The sequence below is a fragment of the Betta splendens genome, chromosome 17 (assembly GCF_900634795.4).
Source record: "Betta splendens chromosome 17, fBetSpl5.4, whole genome shotgun sequence".
Lineage (NCBI taxonomy): Eukaryota > Metazoa > Chordata > Actinopteri > Anabantiformes > Osphronemidae > Betta > Betta splendens.
In genome coordinates, this window is record NC_040897.2 from 2943826 (window position 1) to 2971824 (window position 27999).

General features: G+C 46.5%; 2 protein-coding genes and 1 long non-coding RNA gene across 4 annotated transcripts; 2 read left to right on the top strand and 1 right to left on the bottom strand.

Annotated features, from left to right (window-relative positions):
- The first annotated feature begins 128 nt into the window (after nucleotides 1–128).
- Nucleotides 129–15020, top strand: LOC114844706 (potassium voltage-gated channel subfamily B member 2-like). Its single transcript, XM_029132255.3, has 3 exons — nucleotides 129–423; nucleotides 1521–2224; nucleotides 9701–15020. Exons 2-3 carry the CDS (start codon nucleotides 1640–1642, stop codon nucleotides 11708–11710), a joined length of 2595 nt encoding a protein of 864 aa, XP_028988088.1. The 5' UTR covers nucleotides 129–423; nucleotides 1521–1639; the 3' UTR covers nucleotides 11711–15020.
- Nucleotides 13455–15227, bottom strand: LOC114844707 (uncharacterized). The gene is made up of 3 exons (XR_003783754.2): nucleotides 15093–15227; nucleotides 13916–14003; nucleotides 13455–13580 (listed from the first exon to the last, which is right to left on the bottom strand). It is a non-coding gene; the product is annotated as an uncharacterized LOC114844707 (long non-coding RNA).
- On the top strand, nucleotides 15149–27985 carry LOC114844705 (E3 ubiquitin-protein ligase RNF31). Of its 2 annotated transcripts, none has more exons than XM_029132253.3 (23): nucleotides 15149–15398; nucleotides 15762–15960; nucleotides 16179–16325; nucleotides 16499–16654; nucleotides 16866–16922; nucleotides 17150–17336; nucleotides 17551–17713; nucleotides 18588–18721; nucleotides 18924–19096; nucleotides 19208–19441; nucleotides 19522–19914; nucleotides 20009–20194; nucleotides 20324–20530; nucleotides 20611–20784; nucleotides 22572–22670; nucleotides 23006–23095; nucleotides 24063–24177; nucleotides 24724–24836; nucleotides 25713–25823; nucleotides 26197–26245; nucleotides 26319–26415; nucleotides 26531–26696; nucleotides 26769–27985. In XM_029132253.3, the coding sequence occupies exons 2-23, from the start codon at nucleotides 15763–15765 to the stop codon at nucleotides 26817–26819; spliced, it is 3300 nt and encodes a 1099-aa protein (XP_028988086.1). In that variant the 5' UTR covers nucleotides 15149–15398; nucleotide 15762; the 3' UTR covers nucleotides 26820–27985. The 2 variants fall into 2 exon arrangements, with proteins under 2 accessions (XP_028988086.1, XP_028988085.1); XM_029132252.3 differs by having other exon boundaries at nucleotides 15150–15398; nucleotides 19522–19683; nucleotides 19756–19914; nucleotides 26531–27985.
- The last annotated feature ends 14 nt before the right edge of the window (nucleotides 27986–27999 follow it).

A 27999-nucleotide genomic window follows, 5' to 3' on the forward strand; every position in this document is an offset into this window, starting at 1 on the left:
CACGTCCTCCCTCTCTATCTCTCTTTCTTTCAGCCGCTCTCTCTCTCTCTCTCTCTCTCCCGCTCTTATCCCCTCTCTCTCTCTCTCTCTCTCGCTCTCTCTCTCTCTGTCGCTCTCTCTCTCTCTCTCTTTTCCTCCCTCTTTCATTCTCACTCTGTCTCTTCCTCGGCGCCGGCAGCGTTTCAGGCTTTCCCTCCTTTTGTGTGTTTTTTAATGGCCCTCCGAGCTTCGGTCACATTTACCGGGACGTTTCCACTCGTCCTTTCGCCAAAATGACGGTTTGCGGCGATCAGCGCGCGCTCGGGCGACTTCACGAGACATCGAGGGAGTCCGAGCAGCTGGGATAAGTCACTGGTGCTATGCTGCGAACTCCGGGACGGACAGGAGTTCGGGTTTCCCCAAATATCAGCAGTTTCCACGCAGGTAGGCTATGCGGAGATTAGTGGAGTATTTAAGTCATTTTGGACGGACTCTAAGGACGTTACCGTGGTTTTCATTTATGTTCAGTGTTTAATCATAGCTCATCCTGCTCTGATCCGCTTCTTGGGTGTCTTTTAATGCGTTGAACTGGGAATGATCGCTGTCAGTGTGGACTTTGCTGCCTCTGCTGTGATGTGAAGAATAGTTATGAGCCACGGCTCTGTGAGATCTTGGAACAGACCGATTTATTTTGGAGGGGAAGAGCTATTTGGTCGTGGAGCAGCTGACGTAGTCATGTGTTCTGTGAGTGTCCCAGGAGAAGATATACAGCCTATAATTAACTAAGGCAGACTTGAGCCAGGGGAACGAAGCCTAATGCCACCACTGGGATTTGTGGAACTCCATTACACAATCAGATAAAGGTTGTGCAGTCAGAGAACTTCTAATGGCAACATAAGCCTTTATAGCCTAACAGGAGAGATGCAGTTTAAATTGCATTCGTCCTGTGGGACTAGATTAACATTTGTGTTCACTAAATGGGAAAATGACAGATGCCACATTCCGTGGGGTTTGATGAGTCTCCAGGGTTTAACTGGGCCTGAAACTAATTGGACAAACTTACATCATTAAAATCACAAATAACTGGAGAGCTGAAAATTCAAGTCACAGAAATAGATAGTCAGATACAGTGTGTGCCTAATGTAAATTGATATATATTAATATTTGTGTCTGTAACTGAATCAGCAGTGACATTTCTATATGAATGTCTCATTTTGGTGAAGAATCAAGCTTAAAGCAGGTGACAACCCACTTTAAGCTCGATGGTAGAAGGTGCTGGGACTCACTGATGGCGATGTGAAGCATGAAGCCCAGAAGCTGAAAACTCCAGACTCATTATGCCTCACTTCACATAATAACACACCAATTTAACCTAAATGCTTCAGGTTTGGTTATGTGGGTTATATTGAGTTGTGGGATGCAGATTTGTCTTTACTATGACAGATTTTGATACCAGGGAAAATTCAGGCTCCCGTGGTCATTGCAGACGATATCGCGGTGTATCTCTGATCTCACCGGCCTCTGATGTCTTACTTTTCCAGACATGGATCAAAGCCATTGGTTTGCAGTCTGAACGCAGCAGGTGAGCTCGGGCCTGGGAAACCTGCACACACAGCTCTGCCAGCTTCGTTGAGCCATTGCACAAGGAGAAAGCACAGAAATGACGGACAGGATGAGCGTCAGCACACCCAAAGTCAACCCTCTGCCCGCCGCGGCCCCGGTGCTCCCCCCGGAGCCCATCGACATCATACGCACCAAGGCCCGCTCCCGGCGGGTCAGACTCAACGTGGGAGGCCTGACACATGAAGTCCTATGGAGAACGCTGGACAGGTTGCCCAGAACTCGGCTCGGAAGGCTAAGAGACTGCAACACCCACGAATCCCTGCTGGAGCTGTGCGATGACTACAGCCTGACGGAGAACGAGTACTTCTTTGACCGGCATCCCGTGGCCTTCTCCTCCATCCTCAACTTCTACAGAACAGGAAAGCTGCACATGATGGAGGAGATGTGCGCTCTGTCCTTCGGCCAGGAGCTGGACTACTGGGGCATTGATGAAATCTACCTGGAGTCGTGCTGCCAGGCTCGCTACCACCAGAAGAAGGAGCAGATGAATGAGGAGCTGAGGAGGGAGGCGGAGACTCTGAGGGAGAAGGAGGGGGAGGAGGAGGAACACGGCTGCTGTCCCGACAAGAGAAAGAAGCTCTGGGATCTGCTGGAGAAACCCAGCTCGTCTGTGGCTGCAAAGGTAACAACGCAAGGCTTCACTCAGCTCACATCCCCCCTCAGGCCTGAGAAAGAGGGAACCCTCACTCTTAGTGTCTGCTGCAGAGTTCGACCTTTATTCCGGTAGATTTAACGAGATTTAAAAAATCTGTCGCTTCTGATCTGAAAATGCTCAAAAAATAGACACACTATTTAGATTTCACTTTGGTGATTCAGGAATGAACAAGTGCAGCTCATTGAGCTATTTTTGTTTAAATGATTTTGTATTATTTAGAAAAAATAACAATGATTATTCAATATGAATCCATAGTTGAGCAGGAAACGCTGGATCCCTGAGGGGCCTGTCCTTCTAGTGTAATGTAGCGTGTGTACATACAGTACATGTTGAATGTTTTTGGTCCACTTCTCCTGGGACTCAATGCAGTGAGGAAAAGCTGTGGGCATGTGGTCAATGTTTGAGTCTGATGAAAAGACAACATCTGTTCCTGTATGAATATGGATTTGGAGTGAAGTGTGTGTCCTCAATGTGTACTTTGTGCAGCACTGAAGCTTTAAAGACATTTGACAGTTTGTTTACCACAGAGAGCTTACGGTGCTTGTTTCACTGTCAGAGCAGAGCAGGCACACAATGCAAGCGGAGCATCAGTCCATTACCAGTCACGTGACCACTGGCAAATAGACTCACACAGAGGACGGGGGTTAAGGAGGACGAAGTGGATGCTGCTATTGCTAATTGGAGTCCCGTTTCCAGCTGGCTGACTGACTGAGGAGCAGTCCACACAGGCTCGAACCCTCACATATACACAGTGACAGCTGTGAACCAGGGGGTTGAGCACGCTGTGGTGCGTTCCATGACCTGTGGTGGGTCAGGCCACAGGTCACTGGGTTCACCCTGGACAGATCACCAGTGCATCACAGACAAACAGGTAGAGACGTAGAGAAAACCTACATCAAAGAAACATTCCAGATTTGATTCATGGTGGAGGATGTTTAATGGCCAAACTGGTAAAACTGATGGCTGACTGGACTGCTGTGAAAGAAAACAACCAAGTTAAGTTCTAAGTCTTAGTGAGTCTGTGAGGTGCTGGTCAATACTGGCCAAGGACCGCCGAGCTGAATCAAGCTGAATCAATCTGGAGAAATCTCTGAGCTCCAGCCTCAACAGCAGCGAGAGTCTGTGGTGGCCTTGAGAAATTCTAGATCACAACTGTTCAAAAAAACGAAAGAAAAGAGGTAGAAGCGAGCTTTACTGTCCACACAACATGAGCTGGGCACATTTTAAAGGTCATTTCTTAACTTTTAATAAAAACTCTTTTTTACCTGAGTCCCATGTGCCACAGCTCCTAAATACTGCTTTTAACTGTTTCACACAGCTGCTGAACCTTTAGGCTTGTGAAGCACATTGTGTGGTTTTGTTGGCGACTGGACGCCTGTGAACCTGCTACGTTTCCCATGGACCATAGCGGTCCAGCTGTTAGAAGCCGTGTCGGAAGCATGGTGTCAGCAGGAGGGAAGCTGCTTAGGCCTCTGTGCTGACACCAGACGTGGTGATGCAGCTCAGCTCCGACCAATCAGAGCAGCTCCTCAGCTGATTACGGCTGAAGCATTACCTGGCCATTTGGAAAACATGGTGCAGCATTTGTTCAGGAGCGCGCACACGCCCACGTTGCAGTGAAGAGTCCAGATGGACGATAGAAGAGTTTGGAGTTTTATTGGATGAGAATTAAATGTTCCAATAATAGAGATTAGTTTCATACACTTTACATAATCTGTGTAATCTTCTTATTTTTGGCTCCATGATATTGTCTGATATGTTCCCTTTGTAGTGGGGACAAACTCTTTTCGGTTCGTCGTCTTTGCAGGCTGTCAGTTATTCAGTGCTTCCGCTCCCTTTTTTTCATGTTTGCTTTTATCCAGTAACAAGGTCCCACAGCTGAGAACATGGGGCAGAACACCTGTATAACCTGTATGGACACACGCAGGATGACTTAGGAGCACGGTGTACTCTAAGCTCCTTTGAGGCTTTCAGGACTGCTGCTGCAAATAGACTAACTCTTGGCAGGTTGGCCAGTCTGTCCTCTCCACTGTCTGACCTGCCGGACGGAGGAAGTACATGGGCAGTGTGGGGGGGTTAATAGGGCTCTCCTCTCCGGCAGTCTCTCTGTGTCACACACATAGAAGAATCTAACTAATAAATGAAAGTCAGCGTGCTCTCAATAGCTGTCAATCACTTCCCTGAGCTATAGATGATTTAACCTCCGAGTAAAAAAACAGTCTTTGACCGTTTGTCCCTCAGATACATGGTTTTGTTATGTGACTGATGGAGAAGCTTTAGACACTAATTATCTTTTAGCAACACGGTATACAGCCATTTGTATTTTTAATCTAGTCAAGTCCTTCACTGGAGGAAAGGAAACGTTGTTGATGTGCTTAATATGCTTCAACGATGTCTTACATCAAGTCTTTGCTAGTTGAGGCAGAAGCAGCTGTAGATGTTCCATCCATCCATTTTCCTATTGGCTCCTCCTGCTGGAGCCTGTCGCAGCTCAGTCTTCCCACTGGACAGGTCACCAGTCCACCCAGTGTCAGAGAGACAGACAAGCATATGTGGCTCACCTAACTGCATGTGGTGCACTGTGGAAGGAGGCAAGATGCAAACTAATGTATCTTCTGCCAGGAGCAGTGGCATCATTTAATAGAAGGACAACAGGAAGTTTGCTGCCATTTATATCTACATGTATGTGTCTGTGCAAAGCTAAAGCCATTAAAAGCAGGTTGAATGTTATGGAAACTACGAAACATCGTGTGACAGCAAAGTGCAGGTTGCACATTAGTAACAGTATTAGTGCCCATTAGATGTGAAGCTCTTTCCCGCTTCACCTTTGACTTTGCAGTATTATTTATATTTAAGCAAAATGGATGATTATCACATTTCCATGTCTGCACTAAGTAGCTTATATAACATGGGTAAATTATGGGATTATTGTGTCGTTCTCCTCCTAATAATACCACAGCATCAGCTGAAGTTACTCCACCGATACAGCAGTGCTTCTCATGTCCCAACCTCGTTGATCATTTAGTCTTTAAGAATAACTGCAACACTCAGCAGGTTTAAAGGTTGACTGTGAAGTTCTGCAAAGTCAACAACGACTCAGTAGTTGTGCGAAGTGACTTGAGTCTTGGTTTCTTGGTCGTAGCAGCTACACAGCAGCTATGTGGCTGCTTCCTGTCCGCTGGCCCTGTGCCTTGGCAGAGGAGCCGAGGAGCGATGTGCATCCACTGATGTCCTGTCCAGCACAGAGAGCTTGGATGAAGAGGACCTGAACCTGTTGCAGCTTAGCTCACGCAGGCTGAACAGCATCTCCACACTGATGCCCTGCGTCTGTTCTGTGACTGGGATCATTGTGGATGAGTGTCCTCTCTGCTCTGTTGATGATACTAATGCTAGTTTGCACACTCTCCAGAACTTAGAACGTAAGATCAGCTTCTCTGAGGCTGATCAGCAGAGGTTAGCATAGCTTTCTCTGCGATGAGTGCGTGGCTAATAACAAACCGTGTCTGTGTAATTACAGCCCAGTGCTTCACACAGACCCAGCAGATGCTCCGCCCTGCAGTAATCCCTGTAATTCTCTGTCTTTCTGTCTTTTTCTTCTTCATTTCCTTTTCTGCCACTGTCATTGTCTGTCACGCTGGCGTTCAGAACCTAATAGCACACTGTTAGTCTTGTTAAACACTGACTCTGCCTCCGTTTGTCCCTGTAATGACACCACTAGTATCAGATGCTTTGCACAGGACCAGCTACATCTGCCTCCGACCTTATCTTGTTACAGTTTATAATACAGACAAAGAAAACAAAGAAATGAGGTTTCTGAAAGGAGAAGTTGGACTCAGGTTCAGAAAAGGAGGCTTTGTTTGTTACTGAGACTCTGAATCCTGATACTGTGAATAGCAGAAATCAGGAGCTTCTAATTTCACAGCTACTATGTGAACCTATGTATGTGTGTTGTTTGAATGGGACAGTGTTTAACTCAGCAGAGCTTGTGTGTAGATGTGTTCCGGTCAACAGCCAGTAGAGTGTAACATGCATACGTCGAAGAAGCCTTGATGGACATCTTTAACCTGCTGAGTGTCAAAAGGTCCCGTCCGGTTCCTCTGACATCGTGGCTTCAGATCCTCGTCTGTTCTTACAGTGCAGTGGATGTAGAACATGCAGGTTTATGAATACGTGGATGTGGAGAATGCAGCGGCGTTGACCTCTGCAGAAATAGATTGGGTTTCTGTTCCAGAAATACCCCCTCGCATTGATCAGGGTTTGGGTTTCCTGCCCACTCACTTGGTCCACTCTTTAATTTCATTCAGTATTTCCAGCATCTGGAGTGTCTGACCACTCTAGATGGTATGTGATGTTGTGCGATTGATGATGCAGACAAATGAAAAGATGCAGCTTTTATAATAATAGCAGTAATGAGCCTCTCCTACACCTCTTTGCTGTTTTATCACATTTAGTCGTTGAATGGCCCCAAATGAATCATTCTTTTTTTTCATACACAAACATTACACAGCGAAGAAAGATCTGATCTAGTTTATTCACTACCTGTCAATATCTCTATCAATGTAATGTAGGATGTAAAGTAGGGTTTTTGGCTGGTGCTTAGAGCAGGGACAGTAAACCAGCAGGACAGTGCCCCTCAGGACTGGACACTGATGGACTCCTCCACGGCTCTGACGTGCTTCCTCCTGAGCTACTGCTGTAAACCCAACCACGACCCATCTTCAGTGTTTTCTTTCTTACCTGGCCTTGTCCAGTGTTAAGCCGAGAAGCAGAACCGAAGCATCAGACTTCCTCCTCCATGTTCGACTATACTCATCATCAATCATCCTTCAAACTCAGAGTTTGGAGTTCCCAGCTGATGCCAAAGAGGCTCAGCTACAACAGCACTTTCTCCCAGTCTGTCTTTGAGTAATTGTTCCTTCTCACCAGGCTTCCTGCTGATGCTCTTGTATTCTATTCCAGTTTTGTGCAGGTCTACAGTACAATCTTCCCAAAAGTTCTTCAGACTCATAGCTGAGACTTGACTGAAACAGAAAGAGGCTGTTGACAGGCCTTTCATTCACGTTCCTCATTTGAGAGTACATCTGTCTGCCTGTCTGTCTGTCTGTCTGCCTGTCTGTCTGTCTGTCTGCCAGTCTGTCTGTCTGTCTGCCTGCCTGCCTGCCTGCCTGCCTGTCTGCCTGCCTGTCTGCCTGTCTGCCAGTCTGTTTGTCTGTTAGTCCGCCTGCCTACCTGCCCCTAGAATAGACTGTATCATGTCATATTATTATAAGAGCCCATGAATCCTTAGCTTGTGGTTCAGTTTGATTCCAGTTCACCTTGTCCATGACTGACTGTCTTTTGGAGCAGTCTTCCTCTACTGGACACTATGTAAAGCAGCTTGTGTGTTCCTGGTACTGCTCTAAATCTGCCCTGGGTGCCAAGGTCACAGCGTTTGGCACCTGCCCTCTTCGTCTCTTTTCCTGACCTACAGTATCTGTGGCTTCACGTATCTGCTGTCTCATCCTTTGAGTAGTTCTTTCTTTCTTTCTTTCTTTCTTTCTTTCTTTCTTTCTTTCTTTCTTTCTTTCTTTCTTTCTTTCTTTCTTTCTTTCTTTCTTTCTTTCTTTCTTTCTTTCTTTCTTTCTTTCTTTCTTTCTTTCTTTCTTTCTAAAAGCTACTGTACCAACGTATGGTAGCAGGTAACCTCTGGCACCTGGCACATCTGGGTTTTCATAAAGACCCCCACTAATGATCTACTAGCACCAGAGCATGACGCACCCTCACCTGTCATTCAGCACCAGACAGGTTGGACGTTTATTATCCCTAGAAATACCTACAGTATACGTCAAGTCTGCTAAAATTGGAAACAACATTTAATCTGCTGAGTAAAGTCCAGAGAGAGAAGTGAGGCCGTCAACATGATGTTAGGTTCAGAAGAACAGCTCGTCTTTGGTTCAGTAGTGCTGCAGTTTTTCTTAGTGCTGCACTATTACTTGATTCCTCCTGCTGGGGGACCATAGAGGGAGTAACCATCTCTAACCTCTCTCTATCCCTTCCATAGATAGCAACGCAATCCTATTACAATTATCCTGAAACGTCCTCGCAAGGGCTTCAGGAAGAAGCTTCAGGCGGCACATGCCTCACTTAGCTCAGATGCTGGAACAGACGTATAGAGCAAGTATGAGCTAGTAATGATACAGTAGTTGTACTAGATAAAATGGCTTCAAGTGGAGAGACCATCACGTTTATAACACGAACTTCAACACAAACACTGACACTGAATGATGAGTGAAAGTCTGAGAAGCAAATTAAAGTTACAGCAGGTCAGTGTGACATTCCAAAGGAAGCAAGGCTGCATCAGACGTAAAGAGGTGTGGGGAAGGGGAAGCAGGTAGGCTGGGCTTGGTAGCAGGTCCAGTTCTGGGCATCCACTGCAGCGATACCCAGCAAGGCAGCGAGAAGGCCGAGTTAAAGCCAAAGCATCTGACCAGCAGAATGGGAGAGAAAAGAATCGTTTCCTGCAAGTCTCTGATGTGACATAAGACTTTATTTGATACTTTTGGTACTTTGACTGTAGTGGAGGACTCTACAACATACTCACTTGTTTTATTCAGCCTGATTCACATTTTATTGTATAATAACGTATCAACATATGAAGTCAGTTTATTTCAGTTATTCAAGTTATTTCAAGTTTGGTTTTACTGTTAGAACAGTAATGGTTTTGAGAGTAAAAATGCAAACACTCTTTGTGTGTAGATAGATGTAAAAAAACAAACAAATAAAATATTTTATATATATATATATATATATATATATATATATATATATATATATATATATATATATATATATATATATCTATATATATATATATATATATATATATATATATATATATACAAAATAACAATGTAAGTAATAAATCTGCCTAATATTGCAGTTTCCTGTAACAAACTACAAACTAACAGTGGTAGTCCATATTTATGAAGTTACTCCTCATAAGATATTTTAATTATAAATTGTTATAAGGTGAGGCTGAACAAATAAACAAAACAACACAGGTAAATTGGCACATGTCCCAGCTTGAAGATGGGTTAACAAACAATATTAGGTTTTTTTTCACAGTGCTGCTGGACACTGGTTTAGAAAAAGATTGTCCAGACTTATAGCCATGAAATGTCTGTTTTTGTATGAAGTGTAACCTAGTATGAATATTTGCGCATTAACATTGTGAAGTACTGGTATCTACAGTGAACATCTATGACCCATGAACATACGGAACCATTTGGCCTTGGTGTCAGAGATAGAAAAGCAGTGACGACATTTTGGGAATTCATCCTCCAGGAACCAGTTATCGTATCAGTCCAGCCAGTAAATCATCATATATTGTATCTGTATGTATGTCTGAAGACACCAAACCAATGAAGCCAACACACTAACCAACAACCTGTGCTTGTTTTGCAGATCCTGGCCATGATCTCCATCCTGTTCATCATAATTTCCACCATCTCGCTGTCTCTCAACACTTTGCCAGAGCTGCAGGTGGTAGATGAGTTTGGCCAGTTCAATGACAACCCCAGCCTGGCTCATGTGGAGGCCATCTGCATCGCCTGGTTCACCATGGAGTACATGCTGCGCCTGCTCTCAGCGCCCAACAAGTGGGACTTTATCAAAGCGCCACTGAACATCATTGATTTACTGGCTATACTTCCTTACTATGTGACTCTCTGCCTGACGGAGTCCAACAAGAGTGTGATGCAGTTTCAGAATGTGCGTCGTGTGGTCCAGATCTTTCGAATTATGAGAATACTAAGGATCCTGAAGCTGGCCAGGCACTCAACAGGACTTCAGTCTTTAGGCTTTACTTTGCGAAGGAGCTACAATGAGTTGGGTCTGCTGATCCTCTTCCTAGCTATGGGCATCATGATCTTCTCCAGCCTGGTGTTCTTTGCTGAGAAAGACGAAGATGCCACCAAATTCACCAGCATCCCTGCCTCCTTCTGGTGGGCCACTATCACTATGACCACAGTCGGCTATGGAGATATCTACCCACAAACGCTGCTGGGCAAGATTGTTGGCGGACTCTGTTGCATAGCGGGAGTATTAGTGATTGCGCTTCCAATCCCAATCATTGTCAACAACTTCTCCGAGTTCTACCGAGAGCAGAAGCGACAGGAGAAGGCTATCAAGAGGAGGGAAGCCCTTGAAAGAGCAAAACGAAGTGGAAGTATTATTTCAATTAACCTTAAGGATGCGTTTGCACGAAGCATGGAACTCACAGACGTATTAGTGGAAAAGAGGGAGGAAAGTAAATGTCCTATGGACAACAACCTGTCCCCCAGTCGCTGGAGCTACCACAAACACTTCTCCAACGCAGAGGTGGAAAGCCCAGAAAGGTCCCAACAGTCTCACTATCAGGAGGTGGCTCAGCTGGGCTCTCCTGAACGAGCCAGGTCCTCATACAACACAACTAGTCCCCAGAAGCAGGAGTTTGCTCTCAACAAGGCAGCGGCCTTCCAAGAGCAGAAGGAGAAACTGATGAAAGAACAGATAGAGATGAAAACACTGGTTTCCAGCAAAAGCCAGCAGACGTCCCCTAATGTCAGCGCCGTACGAAAGTTCTCTAGTGGGGCTGATGATTGTTTGTTGGATAAAGGGGAAGGATGCTCCCTTCTCCCATGTGTTCAGAGTGGCCACACTGGGGCAAGACAACAGCGTATCCCCCCTCCCCTGGATCTAAGTAAGATCAGCACCATAGAGGTCAGCAGGGGCCCTGACAGCATCCAACCAATGACCATCATCAAGGAAGGCTTGTATGAGTTTGTGTCCCCCAGAGGAAGTGCTACAGGTGACATGGGTTTGTTACCACAAAGTGCAGAAAGCTGTGCAGTCACCTATGACAGTGTCTGCAGCTCCTTGCACGATTACAGCAGCCCTCAAAACACAAGAGCACTCAAGGTCGACTTCATTGGATCCCAAGATGACGTGCTCATGGCAGTGATGACGCCTGTGGCAACACCAGCTTCTGCTGACTCAAGCAAACTTGCTCAACTTCTTTCTGATGACATAGTTTCCCGGCTTTCTTTGTCTCCTAGATCAGCAACACAGGAAGCTAAGTCCCCGTTGGCAACTTTAAAATCTCCAACTCTGGGCCAACAATCTGTCAGTACAAGCAACCCCAGTGGGGGAGGTGAGGGCTCAGTGGCCAGGAGCTTAGAAGGTGAAGGGCAGCTCACAGACTTAAGCCACCAGGGAGCAAATCACATGGAAAGGTCTGCTGTTGGCTCAGGCAGTGGTGCTAGCCCACTGTCATCCAAAGCCAGCCCGCTCAACTGCACTCAGGACCTGGTGGCCTTAGAAGGAGCGGGAGAGGACGGAGGAGGAGGCGATGCAGCAGAGCGGAGTGGAGAGATGCTGGACAACCACGTTGATGGGGATGGAAGCCTGACACCGCGCGTTGAGACAAGCATGTAAAACCAATGGGACGGGGAGCTACCCACAACCACCTATGACTGACCACTGGTCTCTGTGGGCTCTGCAGCTGTTGATGAGGACCCTGTGAAATAAAGTGAAAGCGCTTGTTGTTCTGGAGAGATGAACATATGCCACACGCCACAGAACCTTCGGCAGTGCAGCGAACAGGTTTGAGGTGATACATGGTTACTGCACACAGTGGGGAGTCACTGTTTGGTACCGACGGATCCCGTCAGGCTCATGTGAACTCGACAAAGCCTTGTGTACATTAGCAGTTGGCTAATGCTAATGAACCGATTACACCACTGACAGGCAGGTGAAATAGTATTTTTTTATATTCGTACTACTGCTACTTTTGAATAAAACACAAGTTTTACTGATATAAAAAGGGTCCAGGTTGTGCTGCTGTATTGAGACCCAGATGAAGCACAAAAGCACAACCAGGGCAGCAGGAAGTGTACATGGATCTGCTGTGTACCTTCTTTATGTGAAGCAGGGTCTGGAGAGTGTAAGGCGTTTTCGCTGCAGGACACAACACCTCGGCCTCACAGACACGGTGAAATCACCTGCTTATGCAGATACTGAGAAAGGGAAGCGCACAAGTTGGTCGGTTCCAGCTCAGGGGCCCTCGTTCAGTGGCACGTGCTTCTACGGCCTCTACCAAAGAAAATAAATTTCCATGCTTTACCATTAATTGATATGCTTTATAGTGTGTTGGAGTTGGCAAAGCGCACACAAACGGCCCGTCTGGTCTCCGTGAGACTACGGTGTCATTACACAAGGTTAATGAGTCCAATAACTACGTTAACAGCGGAGTTCCCGTTTGACAGTCACTAGCATTATAAGGCCTCTGTCTGTCTGGTGTGGGAGCAGACATGATGATTCCACAAATTCAAAAGAAGAAAGATCAGGGCGGCGACGGTTCAGTCCGATGATCAGCAGCAACATCAAAAGCAGCTGGACTGATTTGGCTCATCGTTGGACTGGATGTGTCTCAGCAGCTCAGTCAGTTGAGTTCCAAGGAAGACGGAGACCGCGCTTGAAACAAGATCAGATGGTTACAGGACGAACTGTGCTTTGACTGAGTAGGTGCAGGTTCACCCTCGTGGCCTTCCACTGTACCGAGGCTACACTTGAAGGAGGTGGCCCTGGACTCGTGTGTGGGGTGCCCTCTGCAGGCTCACTGACGGGGTTGGAACAAAAGACCTGATGCCTCTGCAGCATGTCAGCGTCTCCACAGACGAGCTTTGCTGACAAAGAAACATGTTTAATGATGTACATTATGAGCATTAGGGGAGCGTACAGTTCTAGACCAATCAGGGACCGTGCTGTAGCCGCGTCCCCAGGTATAATATTCTCTCACTGTAGACCTCACAGTCTCTCGTCTCACTTAAACCCGATGAACTGCATTTTTATAAAAGAACGCCGGAGCTTCGTGTTGTTAACATCAGTATCTTTTTTTAATTGGGTGCCTTTTCATAAATAGACCATTTATGAGAAGGTGGAAAGAACTTGCACCAATCTTTTGTTTTATGTTTCTGTGTAGTGATTGTGTCAAAGTGCAGAAACTTACTGTACATGATCAGGTTTTGCTTCAACTCTACTGTACGGTTCTTTTAGCCACATCTCATTTTTCTACATGGTCATTTCATGGTGGAAGGCAGAGGCTGCTAGAACCATCTCGGTGCAACATGGGCATGAACTGCCGCTTTTCAGCAGGACAACGGAAGGTGCCACAGCAGGGGGCCAGTCTGCAGGGTGGGAGGGAGCTACAGTACCTCGCCCATGGAGCGAGGCTGGGTCCCCCCCTCCTCCTCCCTCCACTCTCCAGTGACCCAACCACCGTGGTTCTGGTTCTTCAGGTGTGAATCTGGAATCGAATACGTCGCAAATATGTCCAAAAGCTGTACACATCACAGAAGCAAGAAAAGTAAACTGAAAACTTATGTTGCCTGGGTCCAGTAGTAAGTGTAGGTGCCACTGAATAAAACCTGCTAACACAATGTTCATGTCTGAGACAGGAAGGTAGTTGGTTTACCTGAGGTGCAAGGGACCTCAAATGATTAATATTTTGTACCTATACTTAATGTAAGTCTACGCACACTGGTCTCATTCAATCCAATTCAACACTTTTTAAAGCTTGTAACCTCTGGGTTTTTGATGTGGATAAAGGAAGTGGGAGGAGTCAGTGGATGTGGATGGTACCTGGAGCCTCCATGCCGCTCCTCCTTCCACCAGCATACGTTGTTAAGTGTGTCCTTCCTGGGCGACTTGTGAAGTGGCCTTGGGCTTTCTGGGGGCAGAAGGAGCTGACTCAGCAGCTTTGTCTCCAAATCAGCCAATCACATCGTGGCCCCTGGTTCGGCCAGACAAACCCAACGTGATATTCACCACAAATGTTTGGATGTTCAGAAAGTGGAAGCCATTTTAAAATATCAGCATTAAATAAAGAATGAACTTGGGCCATTCAAGCTAAATGTCAGTCTTGAGCTCTCATGACCTGGTGGTGGTGCACATTCTGAATCAGTTTTCCGCTGCCTGGCTGTCTGTTTCCTCAGAATTTTTAGCTGCCATTAGGAACCAGGTCAACACTCTCCTGTACAAACGCTGCTCTCCGTGTAGACCACGCATGCTTGTCAGAATCATTTAGCAGATTCGTAACTAAGACAAAGACCGAAATCACCAGACAGATGAAAAGACTGCCTGCACGTTTTCATTCGCTTCTTCAATGTTCCACTTTTTCACCCTTGTCTACTTTGTTTGATCGACAGTAGCCTGTGTGATGATTAGTCAGATTCATGTAATTATTTATTTCAACATTGTGATAGTGAACAATTTGAGGACTTTTAAATCAGTTACCAAAATGCAAGACAAATAAATGTGTTAATGTGACCTTCCTTTGCCATCTCCTGTTTGTCTCCTACATTATCTACTGTAAATGTTGTGTGTTTTGTTATCATCTCTACAGTTGGAAATGAACAATATCTTTGAAGGGGACTGGAAACACTTTTGATGTTAACTGCACCCCTTACAGTGTGTGAATGTGGATGTGGGAAAGACTAGAAGCAGCCACTGGTGTAACAGCAACGTCGGCCATAAGATTGGAGTACAGTATATACCGCCGTCCTCAGAGCAGGAGAGACGACAAGCCACCATGTAAATGGACCATTCCAGGTGCTAACAGCTGGTCAGCAGGAGGGTGCGACTCCCAGCTGTCAAACAGCCGTCTGCGCTAAAAGGCTATATTTTATTATTTATTTAAACCAGGTTATACAGATATTTAGCTTTTAAAGATAATTACTTGTTATATTTGTGTTGTTATTCTCAAGCCGTAAACCTCACACATAAATAACGCGAGCGGGACGTCGTTTCGCAAACCTACGGGTGACGTCATCGGCGTCGCGGTGACGCAGCGTGTTTTCCATGCGCCTCAGCAGAGTGTTTTGGTCCGGATCACAGGCTGGGTTCGTTCCGCAGCGCCGGGAGCAGGCAGGAGGTTTCAGAGACGTCGGTGAAGAGGAGGCTCCGCGGCTTCAGCTACGGGCGTCACCACTTAGCGCCGCGAGCGAGGAGCGCGGCGTGAGCGACGCTCGGAGCCGTGTGACGGAAGGAGCCGCCGCGGACGGCTGCAGAGCGAAGATGGTGCATTTTCAGTGAGCCCTCATCACGTCGAGCGCGTGTTTAACAGGTGTGAGCGACTGTAATGCGTCCACTTTAGACCAATACACAACGTATAATATATGTTATTCCATATAAAAACTACACAGATATGAAGGAACAGACAGGTTTAAAGAGCACTGCGCTACTGGACAGCTACAGAGTATTCATACATGAATGAAACAGTATTCAACCTAAACTGACTACAGCCTTAAGCTTTATTGGTCTAGGTTAAAGTAATTTACATGATTATCACGTGACCATCAAAACGGCATCCAACATCCCTCCACAACAGCAGCCACCAGATCTGCTGTACTACATAGGTTACATTAGTGTGTGTGTCTGTCTGTGTGTGTCTGTGTGTGCATGCGTGCGTGCATGCGTGCGTATGTAGAATGCCGTCTCTCTCAGAACAGCTGCAGGAGGTGCGGAGTCGGGCCGAGGTGTTCCTCTACTCTGGAGGCCGGGTGGTGGAGGTGCGGGCAGGTGTGATGGCCATGGCCAACCTGCAGTTGCCGCCCTGCTCCAAGTACCAGCACATCGCTGCAGAAACCATGGTGATGGACAACAGCTTTGGTAGCAACAGAAAGGAGGCAAGACACAGAGCTCAAACATGCACATACAGCCCTAGGAACTGTTGTGGTTGATTTATTTGTATGAAGCAGCAGCAGCATCTGTTGTATCTGCTAAACTTCCACCTCGTCAGCGCTTTCACTCACCCAGCAGAAGTCAAACCCTGATCATGTATGAAAGCTCATTTCGACGCCTGTGGAGCGTGTGGCTAGTTTCCTCTGCTCCTCCTTTTCTCCAGACTCTTGCGTCTCTACAGCGCTTGTCCACTGCACTGAACATCCTGGAGAAGTACGGCTGTAACCTGACGAATCCCAACAGGCCAAAGTACTGGAGGACAGTGAAGCACAACAACCCTGTGTTCAGGGCCACTGTTGATGCTATTCAGGTAATGTAACGGTTGTGAAAAATTATAGTCTCACAAGATCCTTAGATTACTAGAATTAATAATGACCAGTAACTGAGCTCCAGAATTGATGTTGGAATGAGTCTTGTCTAGTTGTTGTATTTATTGTCCTGACATCGATTTGAAGATCTCTCTCTCTGTTGTTTCATCACTAGGGGGGAAGGTCGGTGCTTTGTCTTTACGGTTATTCCAATCAGCAGCCAGATGGACTCAGCTTCCCTGATGATGTCATGGACCCAGATGTGGGTCGCGTTGCCGCAGTAACACTGGAAGTCATGAGTCTGAGGATGGAGCTTGAGATGCTAATTAAGGCAGGTGTCCAGTACGTGGGTGTGAGTGTGTAGATGGTTTGTGATCAGAGCGCTTTAACGAACGAGCAGCTCAACAGCGGTGCCTTCAGTGCCTTGCTCAAGGACACTTTAAAAGCTTTCCGGAGAGGCTGGGAATTGAACCACTGAAACCAGTGTGACGGACTCAGTTCATGGTGCCTGTGCAGTGACTTGCTATGGGTTATGTTTCCAGGAGGCTCATCCCCACCCTGAGTTCTATGAGAGGATCATCCCTACGCTGAGACACAAGGTAGACGTCAGCCACTGTATCGTCGTTTTAAAGAGTCTCTGCTGAAAAGTGAAACCTCGCCTCGATTTTTCCCTTCTTGCTAGTGACTAGAGAGCTCAGCTTTGTTTCTGATTCTCAGCAGCAGCAGAACCAGTGTGTGTTTAGAACATATTGTAATTTTAAGCCAAAAAAACAGTGTTCTATCTGAACCTTCCTAATGATCTGTTCCTCCTCCTCTCTCCTCTCAGGATGTGGGTCTTAACACTGATGCTGTGCTCTACCACTCCTCCTCCTCATGCCACTCCGACGGCCAGACCAAGTCTTTAGCCTTTCCTGTCAGCCATCACGCTTCCAAGGAGCTGAGCCGTGGCCACTCCTTGGTCCATCAACGGCTCAGATCCGTCCAGGTCTCCACCTCCTCAAACAAACACTCAGGTGAGGAGACAAACCACTGTCTTAGTACAGTCGCCACTAATCACAGCAGGTCTTATTACTATAGGCTCAATCTGCAGAGTGAACAGTGGGAGGAACACTGCTCCCTTCTCCAGCTGCTTCATTTCCACATTCTGCTACTTTTACTCTGATTGCTTCTTGCTGCTGATTTTATACTTTTTATTTTGACTGTTATACTGCATTGTTTGTGTTATAGAGAAGTGCACCGTGTGTGGAATATCCCGCATCTCTGCCCATTGTCTCACCTGCCTCCAGGGGCTCTGCTCAGAATGTGACAGACTATACCACTCCAACCCTGAGAGGGCCAACCACTGTCGAACCGCTGTGTCATCGTCTTCCAAAAGCAGGACCAGCCACTGGTCAGTATGTTTGGTACTGGTGTCGAGTACATGGAGCCAAACTGCGGCCATAACTTTTCATTAATGTATTTTATCCATTAAAAATGGATAAAATGATTTTTTGACAAATTGTGTTTCTCAATTCAACTTTAAATCAAAGATTAATAAAATAAATCTCACGGTTCATGTTCTTACAAACACATCTAATGGTTCTAAAATATTTTCACAGTCGTACAGTATTTCCAGACACTACAGGGCTAAAGACTTTTTATATACATTAGTCTGTCCACTGGACCCCGGTTCATCCTGGGAGTGTCCGTAACTGACATTATTCGTTATTATCCTGGACGTGATATTTATCATTCAGAGAATAACCTTGATCAAATTATTTTATGTGAAACAGCGGCATCTGAGTCAACCTTCAAATTCTCTTCCAAAGTAGCACACTGCAGGGCTACAGGCAGCAAATGAAACACAGGCCAGGTGGTTGGGACAGGACCTGGAGAAAGACCATTATCAGAGCGTAGTGCTAAACCTAGAGCAGTCTGAAGCATTTCAATACTCCTAACCCACTATACCACAAGTTAAACTAGCATCATTACCATCATTAGGCTCTAAGCCCAAAACCTCCTGATGGAGTTTAGTTGGGATTAGGTCTAATAGACACAAACGTTCGCTGCTGTGATTTAAAGAGACACGAGGATCTTTTAAGTCTTTTGATGTTTATCTCTAGACACTTATTTTAACCCAAAACAAAAAAAACATTTAATATTTGTAGTCGTTATAAAGTTTATGGGCATAGTTTAGCAGAAGTAAAATCGTTGTTGTGTTACTGTAAGTGCTAAGATGTGAACGTGACCAGGATGCTGTTTGTGTGATCGCTCTCTGCTCTCAGTTCTTCTACCTGGAGTTGCCTTCACTGCGCTAACGTCAACTCCATCCAGGACATGCTGTGTGAGGACTGTGAGCGGCCGCGCATGAAATCCATCAGCTTCAAAGCTGACGAGTCTCAGCCTGCGACCATCACTGGTGTGTTCTCTTCATGATGAGTACATAAACTGTGTAATATGGAGCATGTCGTTGCATGTTCTCACCTTTTCCGTTTACTGGAGATCAAAGTTAGGTATGATCGATAATGAGCCAATTCTTTTTAATGGCCACATCAGCCTTACAATAGTGTAAGTACATGAACAACATGTACAATAATCCACATGTTGTTGTTCCTCCTTAGAGTGGCATTGTAAGAGCTGCACCATGGTTAATGCAGCGAACAGTATTCTGTGTGAAGTGTGTGAACGACCGCGTTTGGCTACACGACCTCCAGTGACGCCAGCAAACCCCCCCATCACCCCACCACGACCACCAGCTCCCGTCCTGGGCATGCCCGGCGATCCCGACAGCCAGGTCAGCGCCTGGGCATGGCATCAGTGTGGACGTAAAGCTGTCAGGTTTAAGTTTCTCACGTGCACTAGGTGATTTTTATTTACTCATCTGTCACTGCTTCTCTCCGGCCAGTGGGTGTGTCAGTTCTGTACCTATCTGAACTACTCCCCTGCCACTGTGTGCGAAATGTGTGATCTGGCTCGTCCAGAGCCGGCCCCGCTGCCCGTGAAGCTTCGCCCCCCCTCCCCAGTCAGACGGGTCCCAGCTCTGCCCATCAAACCTAAGGAGGCCGCCCCTGAAGACCAGGACGTCTGGAGACAGAGGATGATGAAAGAGGAGGGACTGAAGCTAATTCAACTGATTAGAGCAAGTCTCATTGATCTCCTGCAGATAATCTGTACACTTGGTGTTGGATGTGAACTGAACGTCCTTCATGTCTGCTTCAGGATGGGGAGAAGAAAGGAGTGAGTCCAGAGGAGGTCTACACGAGCATCAGGGTATCTGGGGACAGCAGCATTCTATTGTGCAAGTGGTTAAAAGCAGAGCTTCCTCTGATGTTGGACCAGATCCGAGTGTCTGTGGCGGCATCCGGCAGAACGGAGCTCACAGTCAGTATGAAGTCTGTTCAGTTGTCATGCGTTTCTATTCCTCTGGGTGACACTAGTGGTTCTCTCACACAGGACACGTCGTTTGAAGCTCCTAAGGGTTCTGCAGCAGAGGTGGACCCGTCAGAAGCTGCTGTTCAGCTGTCCGTGGCCGAGGCGAAGCAAGCGTGGCTCATGGCAGGAGGTGACACCGAGAGAGCTGCTAAGCAAGCGCTGAGAGACAGGCTCGTCAAGGTGACGGTGGCCTGTGACTCTGGCATCCTGCCTCTGCTTTCCGATGATGATGAAGATGATGATGATGGTGACGGTCCTCATTCTACTCCGTCAGGTTAAAGAGCTGAGTTTGCTGGGCTTCAGCGATGAGGCTCGTTGTCACGAGGTTTTGAAGCAGAGCGGAGGCGAGGTGAGAGGGGCCCTGGCCCTGCTGCAGCGCCCCCTGCTGGAAGCCTTCCACAAGCGTATCTGGAGCGGCAAGCCTGAGCCTCCTGTAGACATCCACCACCCCGACAAACAGGTGAGCTCAAACCTCAGGCCGCGTGGAGTAGGCGGTAGTAGTAGCCGCAGAGTGCTGAATGACTCTCGCATTAACGTTGCACGCTTGTTCCTTAGCCTCCTCTATGTAATCCCTCCTCTGCCCTCCCAGCGTACATGCCGGAGGCTTCTGGCCATGTACGATCTGCCCAGCTGGGGTCGCTGCGAGCTGGCGCTGTCGCTGCTGTCAGAGCACAGTGCCACCTACTCACTGGAGGATGTTGTGCAGGCTGTGAAAGAGTCCCACGACAGGGAGTTCATCAAGAGAGTGCTGGCCAAAGAGTGTCCCATATGCCTCTCTGTGTTCCCCCACAGCAAGGTAGGCGGCGTCACAGGGTGCTGTGGGTTCTGCCCTGGAGCCTGTCTCACTGTACTGTACTAACCACCCTCTCACCTCAGATGCAGTCCCTGACATCGTGCCAGTGCTCAGTGTGCTGTAGTTGTTTCCAGCAGCACTTCACCATCGTTGTAAGAGACAAACACATCAGAGATATGGTGTGTCCAGTTTGCTGGGAGCCGGACATCAACGACCCTGAACACCTCAACAGCTACTTCTCCACCTTGGACATTCAGGTGGGGCGTTTTCGCTTTCTGCCCGAGTCTTTGGTATCGGTGACATGATCGGTGTGGTCTGATAAACTATCACACAGAGTCACAATTGTAGCGTTACTGGAACATACCCACCTTGACTCCAGCTGCATCATAACATAGCATGGCATTGCTAATAGCCTGTTAGCTAACTTGCTACATTAACATCTGATAGAAGCACCAGTTTAACGTTTGTGTTTCTGCATCACCTCTGCAAATAATGAGAGTAACGTCACACTTCTTACACATGATTAAATATACTGTAATTAAAGCCATCAGTCAGTGGACTAGCTTGTTGCTGCTTGTGGAGCATTCAGGATCTGCTATGCCATGTCAAAGGACTGCGACAACTTCCTTGTTCATTAGCCAATCAGAGCGTGGAGGCAAATGAAGTTTATTTTACTTTTAAATTTAGCCACGATTTGTGCGTAATTTTAATTTAATTTATTTTGGTTTGCGCAGGCCATCTGACCCTAATTTGACTCCATAGTTCAGTTCATGCACTGGCTGTAGTGAGTGTTCACTAAGCAGGGATTCACTGGCCTTGTTCTCAAGGTCCAATGCCATGCATGGTTTTCAACTAAACATTCTGTACCTACTGGGATTACCTGTATCAGGCGTGTGAAGTTACTCAAAAGTCAGAAGATATACAGTAGTATCAGTTTCTTTTGTCCTCAAACACATGACAAAGGAGCAGGGGCCTGAGAGCACTGGGGGTTTGAGCTGGTTGCCATTCAGGTTCCTGGATTTAAAGACATTCATTTCTGTTGTTCTGTATCCTTTACATTGTTACTCCCTCACAGACGTTCCCTATCGCTTGTTAATCACCAGTTTGCATTTACACAAAGCTCACCTAGGACTGACAACCCAGAATTAACCATTTTTAGACTTCCTAATCACGAGCGCTCTCACTGGTTTCAGCGGTGTCCCTGCGCTCGTTGACTCAACTGCACGCTGAGCTGTTCACAACTCTATTACAACCAGTGGAACAGATTATGCTGCCGTCACTGGTCAGTCGGCTTCTGCGAGTGCGAACCTTTTGAAACATTTGCAAACTTCTATGACCCAGAAAGACAATGCGGAGAGTGATGGAGACAGTGGAAACCAAATGGCAACCAGCTCACAACCCAAGAAGTGTGAGTAGAGACCTCCACGGCCTCCCCGTATCTCCTAAAGCCGGGTTTTTGCCCCGTGACCTATGCAATGTTGTGTCACCCTTGGCTCTTATCAGTTATTACTCTGAATATCTGTGCAACACCTCAGCTGTTGCCTCTGAGGAAGAACTAAGCTAGTGTGTTTCCGAAGAGTCAAGGATAAATGAGGTCATTGCATCAGTGCAAAAACACTGAAAAAGGCAGTTACATGTACTTCACACAAAACAACTGGAATGCTTTGACCTGACTCACATCCAAAATATTCATTCCTGTTTTGTTACATAATATCGGAGAAGAGAGAAAAGAAGAAAAATGGATCTTAAATATATTTAGTCCTTGTTTGAATTTAGTTTAGTTTAGTTTTTTTATGAAAAGTTGGACTACTTCATTAGTTTCATAGGTAAATACAGCAGTCTTTTATCTGTGTAGCACAAGAATAGTATGCATCATTGTTATAGTATATAACCTAAAGTAGACAGGTACACAGTATAGTATGAAAGCACTGAAGGAACTAAACAGGAATCGGTGCAGTAAGTAGGAAACCCTCTTGTCAGGTTTCTGTGACTGGGTCCGTGCTCCCTTCACGAGTAATTCCTTTCTGTTTCGTATTGTGTTTAGCTCAGAGAGTGTCTGGAGCCAGATGTCTACGAGCTGTTCCATAAGAAGCTGACAGAGCAGGCTCTAATCAAGGACCCTAAGTTCCTCTGGTGTTGTCATGTGAGTACGGAACCTTTCAGCTCCATCCAATCAATTCTGAAGCTAATACTAAGCATAATACTATATGCATGGGAGGTTACGGTGCTGAGGTCTGGATGTAGTATAATGATCATAATCGAAAGCAGCACATCATCTGCAGAAAGCAGCAGAGAACATAATCTGATCCATATGTGCTCCGCTGTAAAGACTAACATGGAGAGTCATGTTCCACTGAATCTGTACCTCTGTAAAGTGGCTTTGTTCTTCAGCCCTTTCAGTATCAGTGTCCAAGTCTTAGTTTGTGCCTCTAAATAGAGCTGAATAAAGTCATTCCAACTTCTGTTTCCTCTTTTCAGTGTTCCTACGGGTTCATCTATGATGGAGACCAGCTGAAGGTCACGTGTTTTCAGTGCCGAAACAGTTTCTGTGCTCAGTGTAAAAAGCCTGTAAGTATTCTTCATTGTTTAGAAACGTAAGTCAGCTTTTTGCAAGCTGTGAGGGTCTAACTTCACATCAGCTGAGAACAGAAAGTAAAACCAGTGTTAGTGGTCTTTGATTTACGTACTGTGACTCTCCTACAAAGACTCCTCCAGTCCCTTATTATTTGAGTGGGTCGTCATTCTAAGTGTCAGAATGTCATCCTGACCATGTGATCTCCTCTGTAGGGTGGCGTAATGTGATAAGTGTGATCTGACCGCCACCTACAGGTCATTTTGGTGTAACACAGGCTGAGCAGATGCTGTGGGAATGGCCCAAAGTCACAGTGTAGACTGGCCCACAGCTGCTCAACAGAAAGCTGTGCCTTTCCCCTCAGCTGCAGACCCGTACATCACTGCAGCCAGCACTCAGTCCCTCTGGTCTCACTCCATTCTGGCAGCTGGCAGTGTGACCCAGGCTCCTGCTTCGGTCAGTACTTTGCAGTTAGGAGGTAGAGGTCGGAGTTAGAGCGTGTCAGAAGCTGCAGGACCTCAGGGCTCACTCAATCTGTCTGCCCTCTTCCTCCGACAGCAGATTATACCTTTTCACCCTAATGAAACAGATCAGAAGACACATCATTGAGCTTGAATGGACAAATTACAGTACATAGGAACATCTCTCCGGTTCATATCTAGGCGCTTTTACTGTACCTGCTTGGCTCCAGCTAACTGTAGAGAAAAGCTTGTTTGCTAAAATTATATTATAAAAAATACTGCAGCTCTGCACAGGAAACACAAACCAATTGTTCTGTACTGAGACTGGACAGAGCAAGGACTCACTCTCACCCACAATAAGCTCAGCTCCAAAAACGTTCTTCAATACAACCATTAATGCTTGGTTGTGTGTGTGTGTGTGTGTGTGTGTGTGTGTGTGTGTGTGTGTGTGTGTGTGTGTGTGTGTGTGTGTGTGTGTGTGTGTGTGTGTGTGCGTGCGCAGTGGGAGTCTCAGCATGCGGGGTTGTCGTGTGAACAGTACCAGTCATGGAAGCGAGAGAATGATCCAGAGTACCAGAGGCAGGGCCTGGCTGGGTACCTGAGAGACAACGGCATCAGTGAGGACACACACACACACACACACACACACACACACACACACACACACACACACACACACACACACACACACACACACACACACACTCATCTTCTTATGTTTGTCCACTAGTGTCTTGTGCGTTTTGCACAAGACACTAGTGACACCAACACATTCAGCAGACTTGTTTTCATGTAAACACCTGTGTTCCTACCAGTGTAACAGCTGCTCTGAGCTCTGCTAGTGTTAGTATTGCTACCACACATGTGGTTCTGTTGTGAACAGCTGGAAGAAGCAGGATTTACGTCACTCTGCATTCCTTTTATTTTGAAGTGTCAAACATCATTATCACTGTGCGTCAGGCATATCAGGGTGCTTAAATGAGAGAGAGCACATGTGTTTATTTACTATATTTGTGTTTTATTTCATGTTGGCCTGACAGGATTTGACACTGTATCACAGTGACATCAGTGACCACAGAGCTCTGATCATGTGATTCTCAGCTGTTCCTTACTGCACGATGCAACTTTCTCACCACTGCTTCTCTTCCTGTTGACTTTTCCAGCGTGTCCTAATTGTCGCTTCCAGTACGCACTGTCCAAAGGAGGCTGCATGCATTTTTGCTGCTCACAGTGCCGCTACCAGTTCTGCAGTGGCTGCAACAACCCTTTCCACACGGTAAGTGGGCCACATGCTGTAGTTTGGCTGTGGTGTTACATACAGTACAGTATTACTCATTTAGATCTATTACTCAGAACAATAGCTTTCAATTTGGTTTTGACCATTTATTTTATTTATTTATTTTAATCTAAATGATTGTTGTTAGGGTGTGCGTGCCAGTCAAATCATCATTAGCATAAAACATTTGCTCTGGTTTTCTACATGGATTCAGCCTGTGGAAACACGAGTCCAGGACCGTAGCCCAGAGAAGTACTGGTACTGGCTCTGCTGGAGGACACAATGCAGGTGTCCATTAGCAGCTGGTCTTGTATTTAGAACCTGACAAGAAGCTGGTCTCATCATCTATCGATGATGTAATAGTGGGCTGGACCCTTTGCTTTTCTTATTTTTCTTACAGTATATGTTGTTGTTATGATTGTTATTGTTAATATACTAACCTTAATATTGTTATTGTAATGATGATTCTATATTAAACTTTGGTCCTCTCACTTGTTTGATGCGGAGGCAGTGCAAACAAACTGCATGATACGAAACCTAAACATAGTCCAGCGGTGAGGAGTCCACTCCACCGGATAAAGGCTCATACTAGCTTTAAAGCCCAGCAGGCCTCCAGTCCTCCAACCAGGGGCCTTCTGCTAGAGCCAGATGACCCCAGTTCATGCTAATGTTTGGACGTTGGAGTTGAGTGTGTGTGTGTGTGTGTGTGTGTGTGTGTGTGTGTGTGTGTGTGTGTGTGTGTGTGTGTGTGTGTGTGTGTGTGTGTGTGTGTGTGTGTGTGTGTGTGTGTGTGTGTGTGTGTGTGTGTGTGTGTTTACTTTGTAAAGTGTCTTGAAATGACTTTAATAATTCGTGGCTTGCCTGACGTCCCATCAGACCTGTGCAGTAGAAGAGTGCAGCGTGTCTGGACTACATGCCCATCATCCAAGAGACTGCCTGTTCTACCTGAGGGACTGGGAGCCTTCCAGACTGCAGGCCTTATTGCAGGTACTCACACACTCAACACTAAAGACAAACTATAGAAAGAAAAACCCTTAGTAGTAAAAGCCCTAAACCACGGGTTTAGGGCCGGTGTCCGTGCTGGTTTTTCAACTCTTCCTGCTGATCACCTTTATCCGGTGTGTCAGTTAGCAGTGAGCTGCAGATTGACAGAACACACCTGATTGAGGTAATCAACTGGGGCAGGGAGAGTTGGAAAAGCAGCAGGACAGCGGACACATTACAAAGACAGAAATGATGTGTTATGAACCAACAGCCTTGGAGCTCCATACAGTATACATACAGTACTGTATGAATAAAATGTTGTGATGTTGTGTGTAGAAAAATACCAACATGTTTCTCTTTTCTTTGCGATTCTTAGAATAATGGTGTGGTCTTCAACACAGAGCCGCCTCCTGGGACACAGACAGGTAGGAGAATCCCTCTGCAGCATCTGCCCTCATAGACCCTGAGCATGGCATGTGTGACTTTGGCCTTTTTCAGGGCTGTGCGGGGTGATAGAGCAGAAGGACGAGGGAGGGCAGCAGACGGATTCAGCGTGTGGCGCTCAGACGCAGCCTGGACACGCTGGGCTCTGCGAGTATGATGCCTTTATAACATTTGAGCCCTGCTACATCAACAGACTCTGTACTCATCTGTGTTTGTTGCACGAATCATGCGTGACCCTGCTAACATGGTGCTGTGCTGGAATCCAGGAAGCACTACCGGGAGTACCTGGTCAGCCTGATCAACAGCCACTCCATTGACCCGGCTCCGCTGTACAGCTCCAGCGAGCTGCTGCTGGCCTGCAAGCGCTACAAGGTGGAGGACGCCCGCAGGGATGGAGAGGACGGCTTCACCTACTGCAGCAGGCTGCTGGAGGTTGGTGTACATGCATCATATGTGTTGGTTGGTTGTCAAGGCCATCGTGATGTCTGTGTTTGCTCCCCACAGAAACTGATGGATGAAGTCCCTCTTGGTGACAAGGTGCCACGTAAGAAATAAGACGTGCTCCACTTCCTGATTCCAGCAGAGATTGTCATTACTGAAGACACAAACGTGTCCAAATGTGTGGATGTGTAAATATTAGCTCAGCTTTCATCAGGGCCTCAATTCATATGGTTCCAGTCAATCTGCTGAACAGAACACGACAGCAGTGCAGACCAACTGAGGATTAGTTCAGTCGCCTCACAGCAAGAAGGTTCTGGGTTCGATTCCCGGAGGCGGACCTGGTGCCTTTCTGTGTGGAGTTTGCACGTTCTCCCCGTGTTCTCCCCGTGTTCTCCGGGTTCTCCGGCTTCCTCCCACAGTCCAAAGACGTGCATTAGGTTGATTGGCTTCTCTCCATTGCCCGTAGGTGTGAGTGTGTGTGTGAATGGTTGTGTGTCTATGTGTTGCCCTGCGATGGACTGGCGACCCATCCAGGGTGTACCCTGCCTCTCGCCCGTAGCCAGCTGGGATAGGCTCCCATTGTCTTTCAAAAGATGCTGAGGTCCCAGATGAAGTTGTAGAACGTGAGCTGAGAGACAGAGTAAAGTGAAGCTACAGTAGCTCAAGTTGTACTGATGTGAGCGCATATTGAGCTGAGTACTGTCGCAAAAACACTCAAGGCCTCAGCTTTTCACAGTAATAATAAACAATAAAACCACCACAACCAAGATGAAGCTAAAGATCAGTGTGTAATAAAGGGAGGAAAACTAGTGTTGCTACTGACACAGATGTAGCTCAAACCTTTAGTTCAGACTTAATCCCACTATTGTCTCTGTTTAATTGACTTTTTCACGGTTTGTTGCCTGTAAAATACTTTGTACTACTGTGCATGTTTCATACCTTCATCAGAATTAATTTAGAAATGTCAGCTACATATCTGACTCACACTCTGCTGCAGATGCAGATGAGCCCAGAGTGTTTTCAGTGTGGTGGGTGCTTCCTGTGTTCTGTAGAAACACTCCACACACTATGTACTGTATGACTGAGCTGTATTTAAATGCCTTGTCAACCTCTGCACATAACATAGGAGCATCGACATTACAGCAACAATTAGACAAAGGCACATTCAGTCTGATTCATTTCCTCATATTATACTGTTGACGAGTTCCTAATGTGTCGACTCCTTGTGTGCCAATGTGCCAACAGTACCATGTTTAAATAAAAGGACCTACGCTGCAGGACATGCTGCTGTCTG

Excerpts from the sequence above, each read along its gene's own strand:
- LOC114844706 (XM_029132255.3), top strand. The coding sequence starts at position 1,640 with ATGACGGACAGGATGAGCGTCAGCACACCCAAAGTCAACCCTCTGCCC. Across the intron at positions 2,225-9,700 it reads GCTCGTCTGTGGCTGCAAAG|ATCCTGGCCATGATCTCCAT; the intron begins GTAACAACGCAA and ends CTTGTTTTGCAG.
- LOC114844705 (XM_029132253.3), top strand. The coding sequence starts at position 15,763 with ATGCCGTCTCTCTCAGAACAGCTGCAGGAGGTGCGGAGTCGGGCCGAG. Across the intron at positions 16,655-16,865 it reads AGCTTGAGATGCTAATTAAG|GAGGCTCATCCCCACCCTGA; the intron begins GCAGGTGTCCAG and ends TTATGTTTCCAG. Across the intron at positions 19,915-20,008 it reads TGAGAGACAGGCTCGTCAAG|GTTAAAGAGCTGAGTTTGCT; the intron begins GTGACGGTGGCC and ends CTACTCCGTCAG.